The 22,635-nt window shown below is 41.4% G+C and overlaps 1 protein-coding gene across 1 annotated transcript in view; it reads right to left on the reverse strand.

Annotated features, from left to right (window-relative positions):
- Positions 1-22,635, reverse strand: part of RTN1 (reticulon 1) — a 226,972-nt gene that overhangs the window by 111,212 nt on the left and 93,125 nt on the right. The window contains exon 2 of the mRNA XM_058567039.1: positions 3,261-4,034. Within this exon, the coding sequence (XP_058423022.1) occupies positions 3,261-4,034 (774 nt within the window). The remainder of the gene's footprint in view (positions 1-3,260; positions 4,035-22,635) is intronic.

The following is a 22,635-nucleotide window of genomic DNA, read 5'->3' on the forward strand; positions in this document are numbered from 1 at the left end:
GTTTCCTTCTCATTGTCTGTCTCCTTTCACTAGCAGGTAAGCTCCATGAGGGCAGGGACTTTATGCGTCTTATTTACTGCAATGTCTCTGGTGCCAGCACATGTCTGACATATAGAAGTCACTCAATAAGTATGTCTTGGATAAAAGAATGAATTTTCAAAATGAGTAGGAGGGTCACAGACCTTATCAATGCAAGGAAATAGCAATACTAATTTTCAAAAAGTTTAAATTGATTTACTTTATACTGCTTATTTCTTACTAAGGGAAGCTGTGGTTTAATGATGACCTCTCGATTACGGTCCTTTCTGCGGCTAACGCCTCAAAGAACATCCAGGACCACCAGCATATACTCCTGGGTGTTTGTGTCAGAAACAATGCGGTGCCCATGAGTCAACGGTCTGGTGCATCAGCGCACTTACGACGTTTTCCTAAAATGCTTCGCTTGTATTCATGACTGATGTTTGCTGAGAAGAAGCTTTCAACATGTAAGCCGTAAGAATTTTTGCCTCTGTACCTCAGGGTATATTATTTAACAAGATGAAAATAGTTAAGTATGTTGGAGAAAGTTACAAAATGGAATTACCTATTGGAATGGAAGGACATAGATTCCTTGCTTAAGCTTCATTCTTCTGCTCTAAATAAGAATTTCTCCAGATTCATAATTCACATAATTAGAGTTATTCTCCAGAATTGATGATTTCCTTATTTATTAATAAGGAATTATTATATAATTCAATGATAAACTCCTTTAGTTCAGAAGGCTTTCCTTTTCCTCGGTTTTGATATAGGATTGTACATAATTCTTCGTGTTTGTCTTATCTGTTGGCACTGGAAATGGCAGAGTGACTCAAGACCCCACAGATGTAACAGAGCCCAAATCCTCCAATGTCTGTGGGCAGAGGGTCACATGATGCCAGGGGCTCACATATGGGAAGGGGGTTAGGGTAACCTCTTGGGATAAAAAGAACAGGAGAAAGGCCTCAATGACAAGCTGATTCCTCCTATGTCTCCTGCTAATTTTATTCTTATCTGTTGTCATATGACTCAGGTGCTATGATGCGGGGTGTGTATGGAGATAGGAGCTGAACATGGGAGACAGCTGTTTAATGGGACAGGGAACCTTCTCTTTCTTGAATAAATCTTGCTTAGAATGTTTATTAAGAGCAACTACAGAGAAAACCATTGCCCTAACCCCATGCTGTCAAGTAGGCACCCTGAGATCATAACACTCCAAGATCATGAGAACCAGATCTGTCTTTGTCTTCTCTTGAAGTTGCTCCAGAATCCCAAAGCCATGACTATGGAAAAAAAAGGAAACTCCATAATAATTAATGAAGCCTGTAGCAAGTCTTTATCACTAATTTTGTAATTTTCCCATGAGACAAGTGCCATGTAACTGGACCTATATGTGCTGGGGCATGTCACTCCTCCTGAAGATTGGCTAAAGTTCTTCTGAACTGACCACCAGCCAACCCTGGTGCTCTGTAAAACACAGCTGATAATGTAGCTTACATCTTTAGAGCATCAACATCTTTATGTCATGGAATAACAGAAGGGTTTTACAATGCATTGCCAAAAAGACCACAGGAGGCTTTGAGACTCAGATATGCCCCTACCTCATGTTGTAGACTGGGACATATCACATCTAATTCATTTGGAGCCTTAGTTTCCTTATTTGTTATCACTACCCAAATCTCAATTTGCATCTCATGCAAAGTTCACTGTGCCCTCACACCTCCGAGTCCTCACACCTCCTCCGACTGGAAGGCCACCCCTCCCCTTCTCCTGTTTATTCCTCCTGCACCTCTAAGAGTCACTTCAGGTCTCAGTTCACCTGGGGAGCTGCTGGACTCAGATGCTCCTCAGCACTCTATGTTTCCCTCTCTCAGAACACAAACCACACTGGAGTGTGACTATTTCCCATCATCTGTCCCACTGGAAGGCAGGGACTGGTTTTTGTTTGTTTTTTCAATTCCAGCATCACCAGTGCCTAGTAGAGAGGCTGACCAAAAGAAAGTGTGTAGAAAATGTTTATTGAGTGAATCAATGAATTTGAAAATCAGGGACTTGGTGCAGCGGATCTTCAAGATCCTTGGAGTGTTATAGTTGAATGAGTCTGAGGTCGGGGAAGGGGAGGAATTGAAGCTAAAAACTTTAGGGAAACAGAACACGAGGGACTTCTGTTAAGTCTGCTCTGTCCTAACCCTTGGACCCCTTGCATCACCAGGATTTAGAGCAATCACTCCTAATCGTGAGGCTCTGGATCTGTTTTAAGAATTCAGTGGCAGCTCTTTAACCTGAGGTGCTGAAAATCACTTTTTGCAAATCAAAAATGGTTGTAAATCACTTTTGGGTAAGGTCAGAACACCAGCCACTGGAGGCAGGGGAAGATTCAAGGACCTCTCATCGTCCTCTTCATCTTGATGCCTCACGAGCATTTGCGAGAGATGCAAAGGCTCCCCTCTGCCACCCTCTGCCAGCGTGGTGCTACCACGCTGGGGTCTCACCTGGGTATGGGAGGCCCCCTTTGTGTTTAAGAGGATGTATGAGTGTGGTTTAACACCCTGCCTTGAGTCAGAGTAGGACAATGTTCAAGTTAAAAAAGATCATAGCCTAGTGAATTCTGAACTTTTTTTATTCTAACCAAATACATCTTTAGTTTAAAAATTAAAATTATATGAATTTCTGCTGAGAAATGACAGTGCTAAGATTGAAGGGGGCTGAGGAAGGACCTTTCTTTAGGTTTCCTCTCACTGCCATATCCCCCGCAAAAGACCCTGAGGTCCACCCAACGCCCCTCCATTGAACAGACTTGAAGCTGGGGCCAGGAATGTTGAATGCTCTGTCCAAGGTGGCCCAGACGGCCTGGAGACGACAGCCAAAGAGCTGTCTCCGTGATGCCTCCAGGAGACGTGGTGGGGTCCAGGAGGAAAGCTAACCTAGAAGCAGGCAGCACCTGGCTCTCTGCTCTGAATGGTAGAGCTACATGAGGATTTTAATCTTTCCAGTGTGCCATCTCTCCTCAAATGAAGAAAGAAACATTTTACTCAGCAACTCTGATAGGACTTTAAGGAAAATCCTGGATCTCAACCTTTGTACAACGAGCACAAGACAGAAAAAGTTGTATGTTACTTAAATCATTTAAACTCAGACTTAAGGGGACCCTATAGTAAACTATTCTGAATGCAGATTTTCGTTCCTTAATATTCAGATTTCCATATGCTGGGTTTTCCCAAGGCAGGGAACACCAGTCCCCTTACCTGTTCCAGAAGATGGAGGAGTGACGGATCCTGGGCTGTCATCTTCGGGCTCAGAGACGGTGACTGTGGGGACTGTGTCAGGACTTGGTTTCAGGCAGATATCTTGCTTCTCGGGGGTCTTCTCGTGGGCAGCAGTTTCAACAGAAGGCTCGATCTCCGTCAGCGTGATCCTGACAGGGGCAGTGATCACAGGGGCACTGTGCTGTTCTTCAGGGAGATCATCTACATAAGGTGCAAATGTGGATTCTTCAAATAAACGGTCCTTGAGGATTTTTCCCTCCACAGGAGCTGGTTTCTCTGGTTCACGGGCCTCTTCTGATTTTGTTGAGATTTCAGCGTCCTTATTCTTCAAGTCCAAGTCTTTCTCTTCCAACTTGGGGTGACGTTGCTCCTGATATCTCACCTCCTCTGACCTGGCTATATCAATGTATTTATAGGCTTCTGCTTTCATCTGGTCCAGGGGATCTTCTAAGATCTTGTTCACTTCAGTGGACTCTGCAGGAGTCATGTCTATTCCAGAATCAGAACTAAATAAGCCACGAGGCTCCATCCCAGTCACATCTGATAAGGAGGGTCCAGGAGTACTCAACTCCTCAGGGCTCTCTGAAGTAGTGACGTGGCCGTTTTCCTTCTGAAGAATTCCAGTGAAATATGAAGAATCCTCCCGCGGTGGGTAACAGATGTTGGAAATCAGAGACGTGTAACACGCTCCTTCCCCGTCTTTTGATGCTGTTGAAAAGGTATGATCCATGGCACTGGAGACAGCGGCTGCACCTACAAATCAAAACAGCAGCAGACAGTGAGTGGGCGCCTGGCTTCAGTTCTCTCTCCTGCCTAACCTGCCACCCACCCCTGTCCAGTGGAGACATGGCATCCTTTCTCCTCAAGACCTTGGAGCACGCTTGTGTTCATTTTCCTTGTCTCCCTGAGAGCCCACACCACTGGTATTTTCCTGGCGGTAGACCACAGAGGTTCACATAAGCCACCACACCCAGAGAAGTTGGGGACAGATCCCAGAGGACTAGAAAGTTGATTTTCAACGTCTACTACCTCAATGTAGTGACTTGGTCTTATTTGGTATTATAGCCCTCTTTGTATCTAGTGTTAGTGACTCTTTAAGTAGAGGTGGAAATGGAGGCTAATTTGGGTTCATAAATGCAACATTAGGATAGCTGACTGATGGAGGGTCTTCTCTTGGAGACTCAGAGCTGGGAGAGGATGCCAGAGGCCCTCTGGTCCAGCCCTTTCATGCAGGGACTCCCACTCCACCTGGATTGACACCATCCCTTCTCTTTTTAAGGGTCCTCAGAGAGAGGGACTCCTGGTTTTCCAATGGCCTCATCCCAAAGTGGTATCAGTTTAATGGGGCATTTGCCTATCTCTTCAGTTTTCCCCTCATTTTGTTTCCCTCCTCATTCACTATCTACTTAGCCCACTCTTTGCCTTCCAGTGATAATCAAAATGACCCCCTGGAATTCTTGGTTCCACTAGTGAGCGGTGCTAAGGGCAGAACAAGTTTCCAAGGTTGAGTCTACAGAACATTTGCACCTGGCCTTCATTCTACGTATAAACCAGCCAAAAAATTCATTAATCGTGAGCAGAAGAGGAACACCCTCTATTATTTTTCTTGCTGTAAAATACTGTCAGAGGGGAAAAAAACTAACGTTTATTGAGGCCTTATCATATGCTAAGCAGTGGGATTTTACCTGATTCTTACAACTATTTTACAAATTAAGCTCCATACTCTCAACACATCACACAAACACACAAACACACACTCTAGCCCTTAAGACACACTCAAAGAATATTCCAGATTAGGTCACCAACTCATGAAAGTAATAGCAGTAATATAATAATATTAATAGGTAACATTCGAGTGCTTGCTATGTGTCAGACATAGTTCTAAGCTTTTAATTAATATTGACTCAATCATCAAAGCCATCCTGGAATACCGGTACTATTATTAGCCTCATTTTGCAGATGAGGAACAAAGGGGCTGAATAACTCAGCTCAGATCTCACAGGCAGGAAGTGGCGGAGCCAGGATCCAAACCCAAGCACTCTAGAATTCAGGAAACCTGCCCAAATGCCCTCTGCACCTCCTTAAATCGGTTTGTGAAGGTTTTCTTTAAAGTAATTTTGAATCAGTTTTACTACAAATAAACTTAGCTTCTGTCTTCTCCTAGCTCTCTTCTTGGTTGCACTTTGGTTGGCTTTGCAGACAAAGCCATTGTTTGTCTGAGGGCACTGGAAAAGCACAGAGGCTCCTCGCCAGCCCAGCCCTCTCCTCTGCCTCAGTATCTTTGCACCAGCTGCTTTCTTTCCTTGGAACTCTCTGCCCCCCAGATACCTGTGTACCCAACCCCTTCATCCAAGTCTTTGCTCAAATGTCACCTTCTTAAGGAAGACAACCCTGACCACTCTATTTCAAATCTCAAATTGCAAACTGCCCTCCCCTCCCTACCCCCTGCAATCCTGTTCCCTCCTACCTCTGTCTACTTTTTCTTTTTCCCCATCACTTGTCTCCTTCTAACAGACCATATAATTAACTTATATATTGATTACTTATTGCTTGTCTCCCCTTGCTAGGTATGCTCCATAAGTGCAGGAATCTCTGACTGTTTTGTTCCCTGATGTAGCTCAACACCTAGGACAGGGCCTGGCACACAGCAGGTACTCAGTCAATATTGGCAAAGTAAACGAAGACAATTTTGAAGTTTAGAATAAAGTGCAAATAAGAGGATTGAGTGAGAAGACAGGTTAGAAGAGTCCCCCAAATTGCTAATGATACTCACTTCATTCAGCGAGTGGCCTAATTTTGTGAGCCACAGATCAATTCAAATCTGCACATTTCAGTGAAGCTTCTAATTGTACTTCCTTTGCATATGGGAGCCCCTCTTTTCAAGTTAGACAGAAAAAAAGCTCAGCAACAAAAGGAATAACAGTAATGATGGGCCTTACAACCTAAGCATACTCAGACCACCAAAGGAAAAGCTATTAAATTTAAATCCATGTGTGTACACACATTCCTTTATCCTAAAGAATTTTAAAGCTCCTTTCATTCTACGGGCTCAGCCCACACACAGACCTCACTAGAGGCAGGGAAATCAATCCTGAGATATTTCACTACAGACGTTTGGATCCTGGGATTCTCTACAACAATTACTTGGAACCACTTCCATGTGTTAATAAGCAATTGTTCACCAGAAAGTAAGGAGAGGTTTGCCCATGGATATAAATAGCCTGGAGGTGCAGGGAGAGGGGAAGGGGACACTGTCCCGGAAAATACACAGGGAGTAATTTCCAGGGTGTGACACAGTCACTATCATTCAGTTCTCACGTGATGCTTCCATTGCATCAAGTGCAGGGCCACCACAAGGCTTCTGGTCCTTATCACCTGGATCTGGCATGTTGCATGGCCCTCCAGCCCACTGTCTCCTGCCACCAGTTATCATACTAATGTCACCTGCTCAGCAACTGACCCCAGAGCTCTGTCCTGCCTCACTGAATAATCCTTAAACTCTGCAGCCTGGCACTTGAGATGATGTGAACGCCGCCTGGCCTCACAGCCCCGTCTCCACTGCTCCTCTCACTTACCCTCCACTCCAGGCAGACAAAGCACTCCACAATTTCACACTCACTCCACCAGTTTTTCCAGACCTGTCCTCCACTCTCCAATCCAACTCTGAGCTCTGGTTAATATAAACGACCCGTCACATCTCCAACACTTGATCCTTCCAATCTCCACATCCAAATCTCTGCCTTTTAACCTCAAGCCATTAAAGATAAGCAGCTTTAAATGCTACCTCCTCCATGATGAATTTGCTGACCACATCTGTCAGGACCTGACCCCTTCCTATTGTTCTCCCTCTTCTTTCCTGTAGCACTCAATTATATTGCTCACGTGGCACGTATGACATACGACTTCTATATGTCCATGTTACCTCCTACTAACCTGTCAGCTCCTGGAGTTTGAGGCTCATGTCTTGCACACTATAATGTACATAGTAGTCACCCAATACAAAATGAATAAATGAATCAATGGGCCAATCAATCAATGAACGAGTGGAGTTATTCTATGCAGCTTCTGAGAATAAATTAGGACTAATTGATACAAGTTACAAAGAGGATGTTTTTAATCTATCATGTGAAAGAACAGGCTAGAATTCAAATTATCCAAGAATGGGATGGAGCTGCATCTCAGGAACAACAATGTTCTGAACTCAGTGGACACTCAGATAGAGAAAGGGCCAGCATCTATCCAGGCAGGAACCAGCATTTGGTGGAAAGTTGGATGAGACACCACGGAAGTCCCTTCCAACGTTCTATGATTTTGTACTGACTGGCTGCCACATCTTCTTTCACTTCTTCCTTATCTGTAAAACAGAGTCAATATAATTTTCCCCGAGGTGATGCTACAGAGAATAGGGGCTTCCCAGATATATGGTAATAATTGAGAGAACAGAATTTAGATTTCATCTACATTATTTGAGAGACTATAAATAGAATCAACAATTGGGAAGAAATTTCACCCTTGAAATTCTTATCCTACCAGCTCTGTCCTGCTCCGAGAGCCCATCATGAAATTGGAAGGACCCCTTCGCCACACTCTACAAATACCACCAGCTAGAGGAAAAGGAACAAAGTCATTTGTGTAAATCACACATTTTAGATACAACTGTGTCAGAACCCTCGTAAAAGCAACAAATAATCTAAATACTTTGAATGTGGCCATGTCCCATTTTCTTAAATTGAGCTGAAAGACTCTCAAGGTTCTAACTTATTGAATTTGAAATCTATATACATTACATGGTCCCTGTCAGAACTCTTGAAAACAGAAAGTCCTTCTAGACAGTAAATTATGTGAGAGCAGAGTCCTGTGGGATTGTTGGAACTGGGAAGCAGAACTGAGCCTCAAGGCTCAGGAAAGCCAATTAATTCTTGTCAGCGCTTCCTGCAGAGCTGGCAGATGTGAGAACTGAGGCAGAGAGCATAAGCCAGTTGCCCCAGGTAGGAACCAATATTGTTATACTGTTAAATATAAACCCACTAAATAAAAGTGCTTTCCTTGTCTAGACTAGAAATTGCTACTTTCTTTATATAATCAAGATGTTCCTTGGAACATGTGACTTTCTCATTCTCTTGGGTTGTTTCCTTGGCCATCTAGAAGTCTGATTCGTGTGGAGGAAGATGTACATTGAGAGTCGATGTGTGGACCCACAGGTGCCCTCTTGGGACACAGCTGGAGGGGAGGGCACAGAAAATTCAGTTACCTGGATGCATTTAAAATGGGATCGATTTTCAAATTTTCATTTTACAAGTAACTTTTCAGGAAAGCACTTATAATAAAAACTGAAGGATCCATCCAAAAGCTAAGTGAAAGGAGGATGAAAATATGCTAAAACTATTGCCATTAAATCACATGTGCTGATAAAATCAGGCTTTTGTATCCACTAATGTCCTAGATCAGAAATACTAATCATGATCTAGATATATTCAGTAACCTCATAAAGGGTGGGTGTTTTATTTTATTTTTTAAAATTCTCTGGCAGTACTAAAGAATGAGATGACAAAGATGACTTGCTGAAGATGGTTTTATGTCTCCCAAGGGAAGTCTCAATCTTAAAACCCTAGTGCTTTACTCTGACTCCTCCTCGCAGAATTGAGCTCCTTCATTGGTGGCCTACAGCCTAGGTTTGTATTCTGGCTCTACCACCATCAGTCTCAGGACGCTGGGCAAGGGAGCCTCTCTGAGCCTCAGTGTATTCATTTTGAAGGTGGGGGCAATAATAGTTCCCATCTCATTGGCTGTTATGAGGATTAAATGAGACAATGCACTTAGCTCTGTGCCTGGCTCATAGTACACACTCAATAAATGAGAGCTGTGAATTTTATTATTACTTCTATTTTGCAGAGGGGACACTAGTCATTTGCAACACATTACCATCTGTCTATTAGCCTGGTACTTTATCTCTAATGACATGCAACAAGGGCCGTCTGGGCCAGAAGGAGTTAAATGTAGCCAATCCACTCACATGTTGCCCTCTGGGGTCAGCCTTAGATGCTAAAATCCCCAGAGTGCAAGGCCACAGCTGTCTGCACGGTGCCATGAGCAAGTAGTTGTTCGTTAAGGACTCTCTAGTGATGCAACTGACATAGATCCTCTCATGAACATCGTGATGGCTGACTTGAGCATGAAAAGCTGAAATTTACCCAGACAGTAAGCAGAAAAGAAACAGGAGTGTTCAGTGTCCACGGATGAGCTTTCTCCCTTGTGGACAGAGCTCATTCTGACTCCTCAGGGTGGAGATAAGGGGTCTATGGTTCTATAACTCAATAAAGCCCCTCTTACTGCTCTGAACTGGAAACATACAGAATGCCAGAAAAGAAAGACTGATTATACCAAAGATTTTCGACCATAGAGGTAGATATGCTACATGAGAGAAACATCCAGCTTACCCTTCTTCCTGGATTAAAAACAAAAAACAAAACACACTAATTACTGTTTGAAAAGAGCCAATATTAACAGGTACATATAGAGTGCAAGGCCGTGGCTGCACTCTCTCAGAGTGCAGAGTGCAGCTGTGGCCTTGCACTCTGGGGATTTTAGCATCTAAGGCTGACCCCAGAGGGCAACATGTGAGTGGACTGGCTACATTTAACTCCTTCTGGCCCAAGCAGCCCTTTTTTTAGTCCCATTAAATTGAGAAATATTTTTTAAAAGGGGGGCATAATAAAAAAAATGGAATGATATACAGGTAGAGAGAGAGCTATACATTAAAATTCACGAATTAAAGGCCAGAATCAGTGCCCCAAAGGGAATCTGCATTCACTTTTCCCAGAATCCTTGGCCCTTCAGCTGCCCCTGTGATGGACGGCAGCAGTCTGCACAGAGGTCAGGCTGTGAGGCATTTGTCCTGAATCCCACTCATCTTTTCTGAGCACTAAGAAATCAGCAGGCCCACAGTGTGGAGGCTGTAACATATGTGACAACAGACCCAACCATGAGGGATGGATATGCCAGGGAGGCTCCAGGAACCTCTCTGTCACCTAGAAAACACTCTCTTGAAATTAACTGGCCTGTGATTTAACATGACAAACGAGTGCTGAGAAATACAGGCACATCCATTCTTTAAAATTTTATCTATGTGATTAGTTAATAGAATAAAAAAAATAAATGAGCCTGTGTTCTTTAGCAAAAGACTCTAAGCCAAAGCTGACGACGTGCTTGGGGGTTTAAAAAGATGAGTAACTACTCTTTCCCAACTTGCTGCCTTAGGTAAAGCTTGCCTGCCAGAATAATGGATTTAGCTGTTGGGATTGCAAAATTAATGTTTAATAAAAAACCATTCAGCAAATTTTGGGTTTTTTTCCCCCTGTGAAGAGCCAGGGCTTGTGCTGCCTGTGGAGTTTTCTCTTGAGCAGAAAATCCTGTTAGAGGAAAAACCCTGGCCTGGCAGACAAACCCTGTCTCAGCTTCTTTGACAGTTCTCAGCAGTACCTTGGAAAGCATAAGGCTGCAGAGCGCTGAGACAGGGTGGGAGCGAAGCTCTGATGGGCTTGGAAGTGTGAGAGACTTTTTTTGCCTGCTGTCCAAAGGTAGAAATGTGATTCTGTGGCCTTCTTTGGGGGACAATCTTTTTGCGGGGAGGGAGGAGGTAAATATTTATTTATAATTTACTTAGATCTTAAGAAAAAGTCCTTGAAACCCTACATAGAATGGGCACACTGCTTTTTTTAATAACAGCTTTATTGATTTATAATTCACAAACCATAAAATTCACTCCTAAAGTGTACAATTCAGCAGTTTTTGTATATTCACAGTTACGCAACCATCTCCACTATCTAATCCACCCCCTAATTTAGATGCGGTCTACCCTTAATGTTTTCGATACAGAGAAAGCTCTAAGTTACCTCCACCACGCAAAGAACGACCTTTGGAACAAAAACAAGAGCTATCCCAATCTGTTTATCGTTTCTTGACAGAATTTTCGTCTCTGATTTCCAAAGAGAAAAATAATTGTTCTTGGTCACACTTCCTCAGTGCCGTGTATACATGGATAGTAGCAAAAAAATTTGTACTATAAACTTCTGTTTGCACTTGAATGGTTCTTTTACTTCCTCCACCCACATAGAATCACCTAGCTAATCTCCATAACTCCTTTTACATGACCTTTCTCCCTTACCTTTCATTCCATGGCTACCCCCTACCCCCAGCTAGACCCTCAACACCTTCTATTTGAACTATTAGGAGAGTTTCCTAAGTGTTCCTTCCAGCCTCGCCTCTTCCTCTGTGTGCCACCCTACACATGGCAGATCCATTCACCTCCCTGAAAAACCACTTTCACCACGTCACTTCTCCATTCCAAAGTCTTTGCCCATCCTTTGGCTTAGAATTCAGGATCCTCTTCAATGAGGTCACAGCCTGAATTTATCATTTTATTTCTGAGCCTGCTCTAGAAACACATCTGTTCAATCCACAAACACACCATGAGATTTTCAACTTCTATGCCTTTGCCCAAGCCCTTCCCCTCAACTGAAAGGCTCTTTCACTCCTCCTCAAATCCCAATAAAGTCTCTGGTGATGTCTCGCCTCCTCTAGGAAGTCTCTGCGCACCTCCCACTCCTCAATGCTTTCTCCCTCATCTTCACTCCAAGGGTCATGACCATTCGTTTGGGATTCACTGGCTTTTCTGCCTTTGTCATCAGTTATCTTTTCTGTATACTTGTTGAGAACCATGTCTCACACTTCTTCATATCCTTGAGTCCCTAGCACTGTGCTTTGTACATAGTGCATGCACAGTAATTACTGACTGGATGATTACCTCCTTACTACCATCTGACTGAGTCACATTCAAGAGCGTTTGGAATAAGCTTTACCATCAATCATGTATTAATTCAATCAAAAAGATTTACTGAACACTTACCATGTGCAAAGCACCAAAATGAAAGACATTTCCATACAAATGTAGGCCTAGTAACGTAATGTGTTACAAAAATTCACTATGAAGCCATTGTTTGTCACTGGAATTTTGGGTCCCTCTGGCTGTTTGTAGCAGTGATGCTGGGAGGTGGCAGTGTCTGTTGGAGGATCATAGTTGGAACAGAGAATTCCCATACGGAACCCTGGCACATCACATATCCTGAATTCATCTTTCTGGTCAGGCAAGGCATTATCAGAAAAAAATAAAAAAGGATTGGAAAGTTCCTTGTAGTCATTTAATTCCATCACCTCCCAATCCCAGGATCTCATCCACAAGATTCAGGATTGACCATCTCCCAATCTTAGTTTGAATATTTCCATTGATGAGATCTCACTGCTTGCTGTCCAAACCTAGTTATTAATAAGTGTTGTAGTTAAGATCCTAGGCTCTGAGGTCAAATGCATGACTTCGAATACTGATTCCACCATTTACTAGCTGTGTGACCATGGGAAGACTCCCTAATACCTTTGTGTTTCAGTTTCATCTGTTAATAATAATTACCACCTCATAGGATTGTTGTGAAGACTAAATGAGATAGTGGAATTAAAGCACTAAGAATCATAAAGGGCTCATTATTATTTTTAAAATTGAACTTAAATATACCTCACTGTTGCTTCCAGCCTTTAGTCCCAGGTTTGTCTTCACAGTTTATGAGTGGAAACAGACACTTCGAATAATTATAAAAAAAAATACAGCACTTAAAGGGCTAATCTCCCTAATATACAAAGAGTTTCTAGAAATCAAGAAGAAAAAGACGATCAATCCATTTTTTTTAGATAATGGACAAAAGACAAGAATAAACACTTTGCATAGAAAAAGCAATATAACGACCCTGGAACATAAAAATGCAAACTAAAACAACCTAAAATGGTATTTCTCCCAAAGCAATTGGGAAAAATTCAAAACAGTTTGGCAATACACTTTTTGGTGAGGCTGGGGGAAAACAGGCACTCTCATACTGAGAGGCGGCTAGTAGGAATAGAACATGATACAACCCCTATGGAGGGCAATTTGGCAGTGCCTATGCAAATTATAAATGCATTTACTTTTTGAACCAACAACCTTACTTACAGGAATTATTCTATAGACATACCTGCACATGTATAAAATGAATATAAACAAAGTGATTCATTGCAATATAGTTTGAAATAACAAAAACTGGAATCGATTCAAATATCCATTATCAGAGATAGCAACAAACTATGTACTTCTACACATAGAATACTTTGTAGTTGTACGAAAGAATGAAAACAATCTCCATGTACTGACATGGAAAGATTTCCTAGTGAAAAAGAAAGATGCAGAATATGTGTCATAGATATAGATACAGATATACAGATACAGATATATAGAATATTAACTCTCAGGTAAGAAAATAATAAGAATATTATTTGCATTTGTTTATATCTGCATAAAGAAACACTGGGAGCATACACAAGAAACTAATTATTAACCATGGGAGTAAGATAGGATAGAGAATAACAGAAGTGGAAGGAAGACTTTTCATTGTGTACTTCTTTTTTAAAATAATTTCTGTTGCAACCAAATGAATGTGGTACTGTTTATAATTTCAATTTCATTTGAAAATAAAAAAAAAGAAAACCATGTACGATGATAGTAATAACATTGCATGAGCTATGACGGGACCCCCAACTCGGCTTGCTTCTTCCACATGACAGATGTTCAAAGATTTGAAGACAGACATGTCGTCAGGTTCTCATGGCTCAGGCTAGAACCTTCTTCATTCTCACTTTCCCATGTTTTGTTTTCCTCACACTGTGAGCTCTCAGGAGGCATGGACGACACCTCATGCCTCACTGTTTCCCTCATGCTAAGCACACTTGCTGGCACATAGGTTTTGTTTGGTAAATACTTATGGAATGAGTCAGTGAAAATGTTTCGTCATCGTCCAGAATCTGACCTGGACCTGAGTATAAGCTGATGAGGAAAGCGAGGGACAGTGAGACTAGTTCCCCTCCCAGCTTTGATTCCCTTGAGTTAAACTTCCAATGTCTATTCACAAACTTTTATATCTGTTGCCCCACTCTATTAGTCCATGTTGTATTTGCGGCCAACTAAAACATGTGGGGATATAAGTTTTTTTTTTAAATAACTGCATAATTTCAAGATGCACTTTTTTTTTTTTAATTTTTTCTTTATTGCAGTAACATTGGTTTATAACATTGTAAAAATTTCAGGTGTACATCATTGTACTTCTATTTCTGCATAGATTACATCATGTTCACCACCAAAATACTAATTACAACCCATCACCACACACATGTACCGAATTATCCCCCTCACCCTCCTCCCTCCCCCCCTTCCCCTCTGGTAACCACCAATCCAATCTCTGTCCCTATGTGTTTGTTTATTGTTGTTATTATCTACTACTTAATGAAGGAAATCATACGGTATTTGACCTTCTCCCTCTGACTTATTTCACTTTGCATTATACACTCAATGTCCATCCATGATGTCACAAATGGCTGGATTTCATCGTTTCTTATGGCTGAGTAGTATTCCATTGTGTATATATACCACATCTTCTTTATCCATTCGTCCCTTGATGGGCACTTAGGTTGCTTCCAAGTCTTGGCTATTGTGAATAACGCTGCAATGAACACATGGGTGCATGTACCTCTGCAAATTGGTGTTTTCAAGTTCTTTGGATAAATACCCAGCAGTGGGATAGCTGGATCATATGGTAGTTCTATCCTTGATTTTTTGAGGAATCTCCATACTGTTTTCCATAGTGGCTGCACCAATTTGCACTCCCACCAGCAGTGTATGAGAGTTCCCTTCTCTCCACATCCTCTCCAACACATGTTGTTTCCTGTCTTGTCAATCATAGCCATTCTGACGGGCGTCAGGTGATATCTCATTGTAGTTTTGATTTGCATTTCCCTGATAGTTAATGATTTTGAACATCTCTTCATGTGTCTGTTGGCCATCTGTATATCTTCTTTGGAGAAATGTCTGTTCACGTCTTTTGCCCGTTTTTTAATTGGGTTGGTAGTTTTTTTGTTGGTAAGATGCATGAGTTCTTTATATATTTTGGAGATTAAGCCCTTATCAGAAGTATGGTTTGCAAATATCTTCTCCCAATTGTTAGGTTGTCTTTTCGTTTTGTTGATGGTTTCCTTTGCTGTGCAGAAGCTTTTTAGTTTGATGTAGTCCCATTTGTTTATTTTTTCTATTGTTTCTCTTGCCCGGTCAGACGTGGTGTTTGAGAAGATGTTGCTAAGACTGATGTCGAAGAGCGTACTGCCTATGTTTTCTTCTAGAAGTTTCACAGTTTCAGGTCTTACATTCAAGTCTTTAATCCATTTGGAGTTAATCTTTGTGTATGGTGTAAGGTAAGGGTCTACTTTCATTTTTTTGCATATGGCTATCCAGTTTTCCCAACACCATTTGTTGAAGAGACTTTCTTTTCCCCATTGTATGTTCTTGGCTCCTTTGTCAAAGATTAGCTGTCCATAGATGTGTGGGTTTATTTCTGGGCTTTCGATTCTATTCCATTGATCTGTGTGTCTGTTTTTGTGCCAGTACCATGCTGTTTTGGTTACTACAGCTTTGGAGTATATTTTGAAATCAGGGAGTGTGATACCTCCAGCTTTGTTCTTTTTTCTCAGGATTCCTTTAGCTATTCGGGGTCTTTTGTTGTTCCATATAAATTTTCTTTTAGCCACAGTACTGGGTATATTTCACAAGTTTGAAAGACATTAAAATCAGATGCAAAGAATTTTCATGGTAATTGCCCGAGACTCATCTATCAGAACAGATTCAAGAAAACCCTAGAAAGGGGCTTTACTTCAGTCTGGAATAATCCACAAGATAAAGCTGAAGCTGGAGTTTGGGTTTCTCATTAGAACGCGTTTTATGAAGGGAAATCTATGACCACACAGCACAGGCCATCCCTTGTAGCGCTGTCGCCAGTCCATAATGTGTCTTGACAAAAAAGAAAAAATAGGTGTCCTTCCTCTGGTGGACACAGACCTGTACCGGAGGTGTGCATCCTCTGCTGAAAGTCTTGGGTTTTGTGAAGTGTTAGGAATTGAACACAGGTCACTGGGATCTAAAACAATGTCACATAAAGTGATATACTTTGGGAGGTTACCGCAAAGGGTAACAGGATGACAGGATGAGGATGAGAACTGAAGGATAATGCCGTTAGAAAGATGACATGGCATGTGATGTGGTATGAAGTACGGTATGGCGTGATGTGGTGTGTGTGTAGTGTGACATGGTGTGTCGTGTGGTGTGCTTTGGGGTGTGGCATTCTGTGACAGAAAAATCACAGGTGTCAGAAGACTCGGAGTTCCATCTCCATTAAGTTACTGACCTTTAATAAGTCGTTAAAGTCTCGGGAAACCCCAGTTTCCTCACTTACAAAAGGAAGATAACACAATAATTAATATTTAAGTTATATGCTTACTACGTGCTCAACGAGATGATTAAATGGATGATCTCATTTCAACCTTAAACAGCCTATGACGCATTTTTTTTTACCACACCCATGCTATTGATGAAGAAACTGCAGCTAGAGAGGTTAAGGAACTTGCTCTGAGAAACACAGGCAGAAACGAGAGAACCAGAACTTGGATTTAGGGCAATCTGACTCCAAAGCGGATGCTATTAGCACTGTTCTGGGAATTGCTGTGAGGATTAAAGAAGGCTGATGATTTGTGGCTGGCTTCTTAGGCAAAGCTGGCTGGATCTGAATTTGGAGTCACGTCACAGCTAATGACGCAGCAAAGTAGAAGGAAACCCTCTCTGTGCGACCTCTGCACAAAGTAGGCTCAATGGCCCATCAGAGCTCATTTCTTACATAAATCATTAAGTGGCTGTGGCAAGAAAGCATGTGTTCCAGGACTTAAGTTTTACTGAGAGCACATCAAAGTGGATCTCAAAAACTCACAGGCTGAACACCTTTTGAGATACCTGGGTAGGAGAGAATGCTTTCATTTTGAAATGTAATTATCACTAGCCACCATGTTGCCTTCATACAGTGTGCCTTCTTTCTCAAGTTTTCAAAACCTAACTCCTATTTCTGCTAGTCATGGAATATTGGAAATTTCATTTTGAGTTTTGAGCATTCCTGATTTCAAACATACTCTCACATTGGAAGACAGGTTGTAAAAATAGAAACAGGCGAATAACATCTTGGGATAAACTAGCATAACACTGGAATTCAGGACACGTCACCTGGTAGACTCAAAGGCAAATCCTTTGACTTGCACACACACACACTCACATGCAGCTGAGATCAGAATATATGTAGAAAATTTATTCTACTAAGGTGCATGGAAAACGGACCCCAAAGGTAGCCGTATAATCAAGGAAAGTGACAGGGAAGATTAATGTCCTTTCTCAACAGCAGCACTCGTGTTGCTTCTCTGAGCTATGCGATCCACGGGCCGAGGTAAACCGTGTGCCCACAGCTGGACAATAACTCAGGGCTGATGCGCCCGAGTGTGGGAGTATCGATCCAAGTGGCTCTGAGTGCTCAGTTGGGAAACTACATCCAGATTTCTTCACTTCCTATTTTCTTTCCTTTTATCCCCAGGAAGAAAAAGAACAACAAATAATAAGCAGTAAATTCAAAACACGCATAATTTCTGACATTATTGCAAAATTTCAATCAACCGCATATTCTCAAGGGGGTAACTAAAATGTTACATTTTTCTAGTGTAACCTACTCACATGATGATCAATAAAAATATATTGTGTTTTTGGGAATTTGGAGAAGGGCTGCTACTGTGAGGAAAGTGAGACTTCCACTGGGGCTTTGAAAATACGTATGATTTTAGAGAGGCAGAGGGAAGTAGCAGGAAGTTATTTCAGGGGCAGAAATAATAGCAAAGGCAAAGGCGAAGTAATAAGGAGGAAAGAATCCCAACTCCCACAGGAAAGCTTGGGAAGCAGTGGGAAGTCAGGCCAGAAGGGAGTCTGGGATTCTGGAGCCAGCGTGGGGGTGTCAGAGAGGTGGTGGGAAGGGTCCCGTGATTGTTTTAGAGCATAAAGTGACTTGAAGGATTAGTCTAACAATAGCTTCCACAATGGCAGCATACAGGTTGGGGGGTCAAGTCAAATAAATTTGTGATTTTTTTTTTAAATTATAAAAGTAATAATACATGATCACTATAAAAGTTTTATAAAATATAGAAGTACATAAATTAAAAATAACAGTCCTGGGGAGTGGGCATAAGGCGCAAAGGGACACATATATATGGTGACTGACAAATAATAATGGACAACTGAAATTTCACAATGTTATAAACTATCATGACCTCAATAAATTAAAAAAAAAAAAAAAGTAACAGTCTTATCCCTACCCCTATTTCTCAGAAATAACAACAGATGCTTTTTGGGGAGTTGTAGACATTTTATTATTTTCTGTATGAATGGGATCATTACCTAAATTTATATATACTATACCAGATACACACGCACACACATACACACACACTATACCAGGGCTGTATATACACGTATATTGTATTTACGATACCAGGGCCATACTTCCATTTAGGTATATAAAGATCTACCTTATATTCTTATGTCAGTATTCCATAAAATGAATGTTCTAAAATTCATTCAAGCATTCCTTTTCTGTTGGACATCTATGTTGTCATCAGTTCTTCTGCTACCATAAATAATGCTGCAATGAACATCCTTGGGGTACATGACTTTTTGATGAGACCATTAAGGCTCCAGAACGTAAATATTTTTAAATGTCTTTTTACTCCACTACACAGCTATTTGCAAATGACCTAGTAAAATGCTCTTCTTTCTGTCAAATCTGTTATGTCAAACCGGAAGACTTAGGAGAAAACATAGCAAAGAGGCAGGATTCAACAATACAGAGGCTGAGAAAAAGAGTGGTTCCAGTAGACGCTATGAAACTAGTGAACATCTACCAGGACTTGCGTTTAAGTATAGCCTGGAGCTCTAGGTCCAGAAAGCACAGGTCTCAAAGAGACTGGAGAAGACAGGTTCAAAAGAAAATCCTCTTACTGCAGAAGTAACTGGTTTGGGAAGTTTCACAGAATCGAAGGGATTTGAGCTCAATCTTGAAGGATGTGGAGGATTAATGTAAGCTAAAGAATAGGTAATGAATTTCCAAGGACAGAGTATTAATGCTTTGATATTCAGTCAAATACACTCAGATAGTTATTTGAATTTCTATATATTCCATCTAAACTTTGGACGCCATCTCATAGTCATCTTTTTTGAGCAGTCTGAAATGAATCTGTCATGTTTGAGGGCAAAAACAGACTCTCTAAACGAGCTAGTATGTGAACAGTTAAAATGGTCTGGGTAAGACCATAAATAAATGAGAGCTTGCAAAGGATACTGCATTTCTCTGTTCTGTAAGATTTCATAAAATGAGAGCAGAAGCCAAAACCAAATGTGTCCCGGAAGAGGAACCAGCAACCAATTACTACGTCAATAATTCAATAAGAGCATTAAATTTTCATCGCTTTTTAAAAACTCCTGAAAATAATCTGTAGGACATTATCTCCTGCATCCGGTGTTTGGAGCCCTCTAATCGTGACTCCTGAGAATTGTGCTTTGTTCCAGTTAATGACTGAATTAACAGATGGGGCCACAAGCAAAAGTCAATTCCATTTAAGTGCTGTTTTTTAAAAGTTTGGTTAACAATTAGCTGGAATTTAAATCTGTCCCCCAACACAAAGCATTTCAAAATAAATGCTTCCTGAAAAGAGCAGTTGGAAAGAAAACAGAATCAAGTTTTCTCTCTCCTAAGTGTGTAGAAACAGCCCAGAGTCAATGTATACCTTCTGCTCTAGCTTTGTTTTTATTATTTTTGCTCCAAACTCATGGATATTATCCAATTTATTATTTTGTATGTACTTGGAAGTTGTAAGGCAGATGCTCCTATATTTTGAGAAGAAACCAAGGGTTAAAACAGAGCCCTCCAGTTGCCAGTTAGCTGCCGGTCATTGTCGGTTGACCCAGAGGCCTGATTTTTGAAAATGAGACCCTTCGAGGGAATTCTTTAATTCTTTAATGTTTCAGATTTCTTCTCTGAAAAGCAAGATTAATAGTTTGAATATTATTTCTCAACATAACTTTATATCCTGTACATGAAGCTTTTCTTCCTTACTAAAAGAAACAGAAGGAAACAGCATTTGTTGAATGCTGCTATGTGCCTGCCTGTCACCATGCAGATGCTTAATTGTGCCAATCAATAAATATGTGGAAATTCTCAAGTAGCTATTTGGTAATACCATGAGAATTATGAAGACAAGCCAAACCTAATAATGATATAACAAACTTGGTATTTTTCAGTATTTACTTATTTAACTTCATTCGTCCAATAAATGCTGAGTGCCTACCATGTGCTAGGCACTTAGCCCAGTTTCCGGGAAATAACAGTGAATGAGACAGATATATCGTCCCTGGACCCATAGAGGACAGAAACAAACAACAAAAGACAAACACACTATGCAGGCATGGCAGGGACTGCAAACTCTCCCCCAGTGACTATCCTGTCCTTCTTCCCTTTAGCAACAGACACACCCCCTCCAGGAATTTTAGCATACGGCCACCTAGCTAAAGACTACACTTCCCAACCTCCCCCTGGAGGTGGCCACAAGACTGGGATGTGAACGAAAGCGATGAATGCTGCTTCTGGATTACGTCTGTAAAGAAGCTGGTTGCCCTCCACTCTTTCTTTGCCCTTCCCTTGAGCTAGTCCACAAACGTGGTCTTGTTGAGCCAGCTTGAACAATGCAGATGAAGGCAACACCTGAGGGGGTGATGGGCAACCAGACAGAAGGAATGGGGAGCCCTGGATGACAGACCCTCACCTGACCGCTCACCTGCCTCTGGACAGTTAATAAGAGAGAAATGAACTTGTAGCTTGTTTGAACCACTCCATTTTTGCACTCTCTCTTACAGCAGCTTGGGCCATACTCTACCGGTATACTCCAGCCAGTAATAAAGATGAAAGATAGCTGGATTTAACTTTCCTATGTGTTAAGCACTATGCTAACAGCTGTACATACATTAACTCATTTAAGCTCTATAACAACCCTATGAGGCAGGCACTATTATTATCCCCATTGTAGAGATGAGGAAACTGAGAATTAGAGAAAGTAAGTGACTTGAACAAGGTATCACATTTCTAGGGGGAACAATCATCTCGGTTTGTCCAGGACCAAGGGGTCTTCCAGGATGTAGGACTTTCAGTGCTAAAACTGGGAGTGTCTTAGACAAACCGAGATGCATTGGTGACCTTATAAATAACTGAAGAAGAATTTGAACCTAGGTAGTTGGATTCTAAGGCAATTGCTCTTAGCCCTGATGTTATACTGTTTGAGATTTTTATGTTCATTACTATTAAGACTGAACGTTTATGTCCCCCCAAAATTCATATGTTGAAACCCTATCCTTCCAATGTGATGGTATTAGGAGGTGGAGCTTTGGGGAGGTTATCAGGATTAGATGAGGTCATGACCCTATGAGTGGGATTAGTGCCCTTATAAGAGTCATGAGAGAGCTTGCTGCTCTCTGCTCTCTGCTATGTGAGGACACAGCGAGAAGCCTGCAGCCCAGAAGAGGGCCCTCACCAGAACTCAACTGTGCTATCTCCCTGATCTTGGACTTTCAGCTCCAGAATTGTGAGAGATAAATATCTGTTCTTTATATGCCACCCATTTTATGGTATTTTGTTATAGCAGCCCAAGCTGATGAAAAGAATGGATGTTCTCTTTAGGATGGTTTCTAGCATATGTTAAATGAAAACAGTGATAGCCAGAAAGTCTACATGAAGTCACGTCATTCTGCACTGCAACCTCCGTTAGGGTATTTTTCAAAAACTCTATTAATATATGCACTTTAAGAAAGATGCTTTTTGATTTGGTGCCTGAATAAAGTCAGTAGCAACAGATAGCAAGCATTTCTGAAGCTGTATAATATGAACAAGAATATGAGAAGATTCACTACAAAACCTCATTATAAATGAAATACATTTTTCATGGACACTTTCCCAAGCAGTGAGTTGTTTTGCCTCTAGAATTTCACAATAATTGGTGAGAACTGTGCTGGGAGCCCTGAAGGAGCAAGTCCTGCTCCTCACAGAACTGGCCCCACCATGCAAGCAGCTGAGAAAGCAGAACACTGAAATGCAGTCTTAGAAGATTGGCCATGCAGATTTTGTTTTGCATTAAAATTAAACTTAAACAGAATTAAAACAAGAAGGGTTATTTCTCTTTGCCTTTATCATACCACCGTCTACACAATCCCTGACAACATTAAAGGCCTAGGCACCTCTTGGCTGGTTCAGGGGAAAAAATCCACTTCGATTCATCATGTGGTCCATCTGCAAAGGACACGGCATCAATAAGCACTCCTCACGATACC

The sequence above is a fragment of the Diceros bicornis genome, chromosome 24, assembly GCF_020826845.1.
Source record: "Diceros bicornis minor isolate mBicDic1 chromosome 24, mDicBic1.mat.cur, whole genome shotgun sequence".
In the NCBI taxonomy this organism is placed as follows: domain Eukaryota; kingdom Metazoa; phylum Chordata; class Mammalia; order Perissodactyla; family Rhinocerotidae; genus Diceros; species Diceros bicornis.